This window comes from Theobroma cacao, chromosome 5 (assembly GCF_000208745.1).
Source record: "Theobroma cacao cultivar B97-61/B2 chromosome 5, Criollo_cocoa_genome_V2, whole genome shotgun sequence".
Taxonomy (NCBI): domain Eukaryota; kingdom Viridiplantae; phylum Streptophyta; class Magnoliopsida; order Malvales; family Malvaceae; genus Theobroma; species Theobroma cacao.
Window position 1 is genome coordinate 32,223,390 of NC_030854.1, and position 9,413 is coordinate 32,232,802.

Sequence of the window (9,413 nt, forward strand, 5' to 3'; positions counted from 1 at the left end):
AAATTTTTATATTTTTATTTTAAATTAAATAAAATTTTATTACCATTAATTAATTATATAATAAACGATATAAACTCATATTTTTCTATCACTTCGTATCATAACACCGTTATTATTGATTAATTAATCAATTATTAATTATAAAATTCTATTTAATTCAAAAATAGAAAAAACTTTAATTGATTTACTTCATTCTCTTGTAAAATTGCACCCTCGTGATACTTTTTCTTTTTATTTTTTTATTTACATTATATTAATAATGGAAATTATAATAGAAATTTTAAAATAAAAATTTTGTATTTTATTTTACTTAAACTATTGGGAGCACTGTTTTTTTTTTATCATTTCCCTTCATTAAAAAGATCTGCAACGTGTCAAAAAAGAGATTCTCTCAAAAAAAATAATGGTTTTGGTTTTTCCTAAAGAGACTATGCTGGAGCTGGAGATGGAGATCTTTCAAGGAAAATTTTTCATGTATATGATAAGGGAGATTTAGAGCTTATCTATGGTTCAAGTTACAATAAATCAAGAGCAACTATGATTTGGTAACCCTGACACTGGCTTACCATCAGGGATGCTTCAAAAATTGCTCTGGAAAGAGGTTGGAGAAGGAGCCAATGAGACTGGCTTGAGGATGCATTTCCTATAATTGGCTTCAGCAAAAGGTATATTTCTCAAGTGATCAATCAGCAAGCAAATAAGGATAGAGAAGGATAAGACAACTTCCATATTCCGGTTATGCCTGCAATGGAATAGCTCCATTATTTGCATGAGCAACACCCTTGACCTTCTTATGTGAGTGTGAACCCTCTCCAGACTTGCGTGATTTCCTCTTTTTGGCAGATGCCTTATCTTTCAGCCCTTCAGAAACTTGTTTTTGATCCTCATCAGCCTTATCTGTTGAGGGCGCATCATCCATATCCTTCCCAGAATGCAATAAAGACCTAGTCTTCAAATCACCCTGAGTTACTGGTCCAATAACGGACATTCCCATGAGAGTGTAATCCAACAAAAATGTGCTTCTGATAAGCCTGTCTATTCTGCTGAAATGTCTCTGGGAATATGGAATAAGACCTTCAAGCAGTTCGCCAATTCCTTTTATCTGGCAACATAGTTTATTAAGCACTGATTCAGTGGCTATAAAAATTATATCAAAGTAAACATTCAGACAATTTACTAACCAAGTGGACACCCTAAAAAATTGCCAGTATTACCAGTATGCAGAAATAACTAAGCTCACGTTTATTCTAGCTATTGCATAAGTTTATTCTAGCTATTGCATTTTCGAATAACCTTTTGCTTGCAAAAAGCGCATTTAGATGCAAGAGAAAATGAATATTTTGAAAGACTAACATTAAGATTCAACATCCACAAACAACAAAAAGCTAGATCTCAACTTTATATCAAACAACTATGTTTGAACTGAAAACATAAATTAACCATTTGTTCATCTTCAATGAAATATGACCTTAACTGAGTCTCATCTGTTTCCCCTTATAACAATTTTCAAAGAAGCAAAAACAAGCAAAAGAAGCAATCACCAGTGAAGCCTAAACTTATTTCAATGTGCAGTAAGCTATAGGATGATGGTTTTCCTTAATGTGTTGGTTCAAACTAAGCATGGTTTGAAGTCAAATTTCTTTGGTGTCCAAACGCATACACATCTCTATCGCCAAATGACGATATTAGACACCAAGTGACTATTACAATATTCTTAAGATGCTTGATGCTTCTCATTCAAAATTGAAAAGCTACAATCCAGAAAAACAGCGGGGACAAAAGAATAACCTCAATTATCTCTGTTGGAGGAAGAATGTTGAAAGCTCGGAAGAGAACAAATTGGGCAATGTGACACAGCTTTGGCTTTGTATTCCATTCTCGTGCATACTCAAAAAGTAGATGAAATTCTTCTTTGCTAAGGGCATGAAGGGCTTTGTCTATCTGATCTTCAGCCTCTCTCTTCCTACATAGCATTCAGTTATGAGAAAGTGTTCTATACAGAAATAAAGAAGCACATATATAAGGGGGCATTACTAACCTGCAAAGCCCAGAAAACAACTCGAAAAGTTTATGAGGCCTCCGAAGCTCTAATGCAATTTGAATTGCCTTCATGTACTCAGCATCTAATACTGCATTTTCCAATTCTTGCCCTCTCAAAACCCCTTCTTCCTGTATAAATGGAGAAAGATATATAAAACAATTTGTATTAATACATAATTTAAAGAACAATAATTTTATCAAGGTAAAAAAGCCCCTCCTAATCACACTAAATACTAAAATTGACAAACAACAATGCTAGGGTCCTATCAAAAGCTAGCTTGACAAAATTTCTAACTCCCAGGCACCAAGTAACTACAGAGCCAAGAAGTCAGTCATAACAGGAAGAAAAGAACAGAACAATAATCAATATTTGGGCTTGGTCAGGTGATGAATTTGAGATATAGTAAATATTATTTCCTTTCACTTCCTATTGTCTGGTTAAATAAGTTGACAAAAGAAAAGAGAAGTGCTTACAAGGCTCTCTAAATGTTTAAAATACTATTGTTTCTCTTTCCAGTTCTCCATTTTAATTTCTCTTTAGAAAATATACCAGCAGACATACAGAAATCCTTTACTTTTTCATTTGTAACAGCATATTCCAGGTAGCTTAGAAAATTTCGAGAATCAACATTAAAACATACTTGTTTGCTACAAGTAATTCACTCACTTGGTATGTCCAAGGGCCTGTACAAAATTTGTCCCCTCATATGTTCCAAACTTAAAACAAATAATACCAAGGCACCAAAAGTATAGATGACAAACCTCTTTACGGAATGCTTCCTCTTTATCAGCTGCAGTTGAGTCATGCCATAGATTGATCACTGCATCACTGCCACCTGTTGCTAACATTTCTGTCTTTTTGCCAACAGCCAACGCCCAAACCTGCAGACCAAATTTTATTACAAAAGAATTAATGCCATGTGGCTTCAGCTTCCTCCACGCATAATCAAGCCTGACTGAGGTATGTAGCTCTTAAAAATCTATTGATAGTATATTATTGTAATATCCACAGAACTTATGCAGATCTCTGAAATGAAATAAGTCAAGATATATATCAGTAACCCAAACATTAAACCAAAAAAAGAGAATAATTCGATACCTTGTCCTCATGCTGATCATAGGTAGCAATGCATTCATTTGTTTTGATTGTCCATAGCTTTACCAATCCATCAGCACCTAAATGATGAATGACATACTAAATGTCATCAAAACGCTAAAGCAGAAGAAAATCTAATCAGTAAAGAGAAAGATGCTGTTACCACAAGATACAAACTGGGTCCCACGTGTAAGAAATGATGCTCTTAATACACTTGATGTATGTCCTTCAAACGTTTTTAAGCATGAACCATCGGCTATAGCCCATATCTTTACAGTCTTGTCACCTGATGCTGTTATGACACATTGATCTACTGGTGAAAACTCTACAGACCAGATTCCTCGCTTATGCCCTATAAATTTAACTACAGACACCAGATCTGGAAGCCTCCAAACACAAGCAGTACGATCCTGATTGCCAAAAAAGAAATATTATATCATTTTAACCTTTTTACAAGTCTTTTTGGATGAAAGGAAGCCTCCAAGACAATATATCCTTTTGTAGTTTCACCCTCTTCTCATAATAAAATAAAATTCAATAACAACTCGAAAATAAGATATCGGTCAAGATGCATTGCCTACTAACCTGAGAACCACTACAAACTAAACTGTCATTTGGGGCAACAGCCAGAGAATTAATATCTTTATCATGCGCTGCTACAACTGCCTTTGCTTTTAAATTAATAGGCTGTTCGATATCATCTGAGAGTCCATTCAAGCTCCAAACCTTAATGGTACGATCACTGAAGAAGATACATACGAATATAAAACCATTATCATCCCAAAAAGAAAAAGAGAATAAAATCAGTACTGTCCAATCTTACCAAAATTTTACAAACATCAATTTTTACATCAAAATATTACAGAACACAGGCACTACTGTTGCATTAGATATTACATATGAGACTGAAAATATACAGATATTATGATGCAGGAGCATTCCAGATTTAGTCTCGATAAGTAATGTCCAATAACAGCAACATTTTACAACAATCAATTGTTATATCAAAAAATTACAGAATATAGGCACTACTGTTGCATTAGATATTACATGAGTGACTAAAAGTATCCAGAGATTATGACGCAAGAGCATTCCAGAATTTATCTCAATCAGTTATCTTGATATGTTTTACTTTATTTTTGCTGTTTTGCTTTATTTAATGGGTAGTAATTATAATTTTAATTTTAAGTGGTCACATGACTAGCAGGTGATCTTTTAAATGAGTTTGAATGACTAGGATTAGAGGGCTTAATTGTATCCAACAGCTAGGATTAAAAGCTTCTGAAACCCTAGTGTAAATAGTCCTTTATACTTGGATATTATTGTTTGAGGTTCTACAACCCTAAACCCTAGTTTTATTGTTCCAACTTCGATATTTTGCATCAATTTTAGCCTCTGTTGTGGTTTTCTTACACAGTTTTGGTTTTCTTTTCGTATTTCTACTTACATGCTGCCTCGAATTATGTGGGTAAAATATAAATGTAGCATGGAGGACAAAATGAGAATCTTATAATGAGCCAAGTTTAAAACAACCATCCTTAAACTAATTTTCAAGCAACCATGAACATGTAACATAAGTTACAAAATGCAAGGCCCACAATTCATCATGAACACATTTCCTCTACCGTCCTATACAAATACTCCAGCCACTGAGCTAAAACATATTTTACCATCACACTACAAACCAACTGAATTGCCAGACAATTTTGAAGACATTCTGCACTGTGCATGTTATGTTCAAGTCAACTACAACCCAAAAGCCAATTTCATTTATCCATTCAAGAGCTTTCCTAGAGCATATAAGATAAGGTCAAATCCTGGCACTTCCCTCCTAACTCAGATACAGACTGACAACAATATGCAGTATATGATTTGATGCAAAAGAAAGCAATCCCTTGTTAAGAAGTGATCATAATGGAAAAAGCACAAGTAGTCAATTCAACTTAGATTGCATCTTCAAAGAGATAGGAGGGCTTCCCAGAGTAAGTGCTCACCTACTGCCACTAACAAAAAAATCTCGACACTTCTTGGAAAAAGCAACAGCTCCAACCGCTCCCATGTGACCTATGCCAAGTCCTATGCAACATCGTCTTTCTGCTTCCCACAACCTTACCTACAATAATGAAAAAGTACCATACTTCACATAAATATGCATGTTGTATATGTGTGTCTGTGGCAAAAAAGAGTACAGCATGCACTAGACAAAATTACTTACACTGTTGTCCTTACTTCCAGTTACAATTAGTCTTCTTCCATAACTTGACAAGGACGTGTCTAGGCATAGAATGGTATCAGTATGACCAGCCAATACATAGGAACATGACATGGAGGAAAGGTCATACACTCGAACCTGCATATGTGAATTGACACAAATTAGATATGTACACTTTCATCCACATAAATTCTTGAGTGTAGATAAACTCAAACACAACAATATATGCAAGGGTCTGTAAACTCATGCACACACACAGGACAAGCCTCTTTAAGGAGAAACAAGTTAATAAAATCAATCCTGATAACAACTTATGGCTAAGATCAATCAAATATTTTTGGCTACAGTAATTGGAAAAGGGCCAATACGAAGCACAGTTAAATCCAATTTTAAATCAACATAACATTTGAATCATTGAGCATCCAAAGAACTGATGTCCAGGTAGTGGAATATCCAAATGTACTACTAGCAAGCATACTAAATCACCTGTTCAAGATTTGTAGCAACAGCAAGATATTGTTCCTCGTCATCAAGAAACTTCATATCCACAATCTCATCATTGAATCCCACAAGCCTTTTGGTCAGTTTTAAATTCCAGTTTTCTTCAAGATGCTCCTCTGGATTGTAGAAGAGAAACTGCTGATCGGCTGTCACACAAAGCAGTCCTTGATCCAAGGGCAGCATAACAGCACTAGTGAAGCCCATTGTTGAATCTTCATCCACATCTGAGCTGACTGTAACATCTGAGGACTTTTGCTCATACAAGCAAACTGCACTGTCAAAATAAATGATGACAAAAATAAGTAAATTTATTTAGAATACATCAATGCAAGGAAATTTATTTAGAATACATCAATGCAAGGACATATAACTTCAGAGGGAAGACCAAACAAATCTTGGAGGGGTCTCCAAATCATTCAAACTAGAATTCTAAATGAGGTATTGTAATAGGATTTCCATTTATTACCCTTCAGAATTCCAGATGCGTACAATTCCACGTTCACCAGCTGTGATAAAATAATCTCCAGTTGATCCACTTTTTCTCTTTCCACTTTGCTGACGGAATGCACCCATAGACAAAGCAAAACAACTCCCAGAATTAATTATACACACAGCTTCAAGCACCTCATAAGTTGGTACAGTACTCTTGCATCTATAGTCATGAAGGTCCCACAAATTTACAACCTGAGGTCATCATGAAATTGATTTCTGGTTAACAATTTGATAATGCAGTTGAGCTGATACAAATGGTCGGTCAACTTTCTTTGACTAAAAAAAACAACAGCTATACACACCACTCAAACATACAAACATAACATAAAACAGAGCACATCCAAAAATTTAGGCAAAAGCAAACATTAAATCCCTATAAGTAAAATGGATTAGCAAAGATGACCCAGAAAATTATAGCAAACACTAGCCAGCATCAGACATCAGAAGCAACTTGATACAGTTAAAGAAATCATTGAAGGGAATAAAATTATTGAAGAAACAAAAACAAAAATTTAATATAAACTTAAAGGAGACCGAGGAAGTTGAGTTTCCTAACAAGCATTAAAGTTGTCAAAAAAGTAATTGGCATTTTCAGGTTAAATTTCAAATGTTGAAAAATTTCACAGCATTACTAAATGTATATTTAGACACAAAATCATAAATATAAAAAAAAAAATTGAATAAGAACATGTAATTTTAAATCTGTATAATAGATGTTACAAAATAACTATATCCAGATCAAAGGAAATTTGCCCCAACCTTATCTCTTCCTGCACTTAGCAAAGTCCATCCATCTTCAGACACTGCCATAGAAGTAACTGCTGAGAAATGTTTTTCTAATGTTGCAACACACTTCTTTGCTAGAAGATCCCACACTCGTACAGTTGCATCATCACTTCCAGAGAAAAGCTATAAAAAAAAACAAAACAAGGTCAGTGGAAATTACATTAAAAAAATGTATAAACCAATGACTAGCATGAGGGTAACAAGAACAAAAAAAAAAAAAGAAGTTCCAAATAGACTTTGAAAGTAGAACTTACAAGGGTTTTATTCACATCAGGATGAAACATAATACTACTCACAACACCTTTATGCCCTTTGAAGTAATGAGTGCAGAAACCACCATCAACATCCCAAACAAGAACTTTTCTATCAGCTCCTGAAGTTGCAAGCAAACCTCCTGAGGCATGGCAAGCCATGCCCATTATAGGACCATCATGGCCCTACTCAATGCCAAAGACAAATAATAAATCAGAAAAGAAAGGCTTAAAGCTCTAACAAATTTGTGAACATAACATTAAAAATAAATCAATGAAAATAATAAATCCTGTATCTCAGACATCTAACAACAACTAAGCCTCTTCCCACAATGTGGGATCAATGATATGGATCATATTACGCCATTGTGTCTAAATTAAGACCATATCTGCAGTAAGTTCATAAAAAGGGAGGTCCTTTCTGGTGTGTCATTTGTCTTCACTATAAAAAAGAAACCAGTTTCAAGGGATTCAAACTAGTCAAAGGAATAAAGAAACAATTATTTTGAGCTTCAGTTTTCCATTAACCAAATGAAAAAAAAAAAAAAGATTCACTCAGAAAGTAAAGAATTTTCCAATGGACAAATTACACATAGAATTAAGACCTAGTTGACTGAAAGTGAAGTTCATTTCTTCACTAGTTGCCATCAACACCAAAGATAAAAAGACCCAAAAAGTTAAGAAAAAATATATATGACGCACAAATTTATGAATTTTATAATTCATGTACCTTAAAAGAGGGTACTACAATAATTAAGTCTCTATTTCATGTAACTTTTCTTACTAGCATTTTGCTATGAATTCACTTTAATTGAACTAATTTATAATAACTTATTCCTATGTACCTGATTTAAGGTAAAATCATATATTTTTGTTCTTAACAAAATTACAATTGCAATTTTTAATTCTTCAAAGATATAATTTGCTTTTCCATCTAAATGTACTTTTTGGCTTCGTACTTCTAGAACCGAACGCAAGTAGCAAATGAGCTTACTTTCAAATTCTTCAAAACATTATTTAAACAACAAAAATTAAATTGAAATAAGAGGCTGACCTTCCAGGAGCGTAGACATTTTAAAGTGTCCAAGTCCCAGACCTTAATTTGCCTACTATGTCCAGCAGAGAACAACAACTTATCACTGGGGCTAAGAGCCAAGGCAGTGATGGTACCCGATTCAGCCTCGATAGTCGACTTCGTCGAAGCGTTTGATGAATCCACAATCTTTATGGATTCGACGCACGCGCACGCAATGAAAGATCCGTCCGATGAGACCGCGAATGGCCCGCCGCTGTAGAACTGTTGCAGCGATTGGGAGCAACGGTAGTTCCTTTTGAATGTTACCGGCGCCATTTTTCTCTTCTCTCTTTCTTTGAAGGGAGAGAGAAGGTTTTATGGAAGGTATTTTGGCCGTTAGGGTTTTTGGTTTTAGGTAGGGTTTAAGGGGAGGTTTTTTTTATCCTTAATTCCCTTTTTGTTTTATTCTTATGATATGAGAAATAAACCCTTAATAAAATAATCTAATTACATGTAAAGAAAACCTTGAAATACTCCAAAATATTTGATCAGAAATTTTTATCTTTACTATTATCTTTAAGGCTAATTTTAAGGTTAATATAACAGGTATTAAAAATTTCATATGAATTTGTCTCATTCTATTATCGAATGAGTATTTATGAAACTTCATAAAAAATTGACATACTTAATTATTTATCTTTTATTTTTATTAATTTAAATATAAATTTTTTTAGAAAAAAAATTTATATTTTCATTTTCACACCTGCGTCAAATATGTAAAACATTTAATTAAACTAAAAGAAATATGCTTACAAATTACACTGTTCTTGGTATGCTTATAATATGACAAGTCAAACAGCTTGCATTGTTCTTGGCATCAAGAACTTCTACATTCGTCACAGTAAACGCTTACAAATGGCTACTGAATATTACAAGCACTCAACAGCATTTGAGAAGATGAATCAGAAGGAAATCCCAAGCTAGTAATTACACTTACAACATGCTTTGACTGGCTGGTAC

The 9,413-nt window shown here is 34.0% G+C and overlaps 1 protein-coding gene across 1 annotated transcript; it reads right to left on the reverse strand.

Annotated features, from left to right (window-relative positions):
- LOC18599547 (transducin beta-like protein 3) lies at positions 397-8,825 on the reverse strand. The gene is made up of 14 exons (XM_007029561.2): positions 8,433-8,825; positions 7,382-7,564; positions 7,101-7,250; positions 6,316-6,533; positions 5,835-6,123; positions 5,352-5,486; positions 5,131-5,249; positions 3,722-3,878; positions 3,300-3,546; positions 3,140-3,216; positions 2,803-2,922; positions 2,039-2,169; positions 1,789-1,963; positions 397-1,102 (listed from the first exon to the last, which is right to left on the reverse strand). Exons 1-14 carry the CDS (start codon positions 8,727-8,729, stop codon positions 737-739), a joined length of 2,664 nt encoding a protein of 887 aa, XP_007029623.2. The 5' UTR covers positions 8,730-8,825; the 3' UTR covers positions 397-736.

What these genes read in the sequence shown, in the direction of transcription:
- LOC18599547 (XM_007029561.2), bottom strand. Translation starts at nt 8,729, where the DNA reads ATGGCGCCGGTAACATTCAAAAGGAACTACCGTTGCTCCCAATCGCTG. An exon ending in AATGTCTACGCTCCTGGAAG is followed by an intron (nt 7,565 to 8,432) that starts GTCAGCCTCTTA and finishes GGCATTGAGTAG; the next exon opens with GGCCATGATGGTCCTATAAT. An exon ending in CTGATGTGAATAAAACCCTT is followed by an intron (nt 7,251 to 7,381) that starts GTAAGTTCTACT and finishes TTTTTTTTATAG; the next exon opens with CTTTTCTCTGGAAGTGATGA.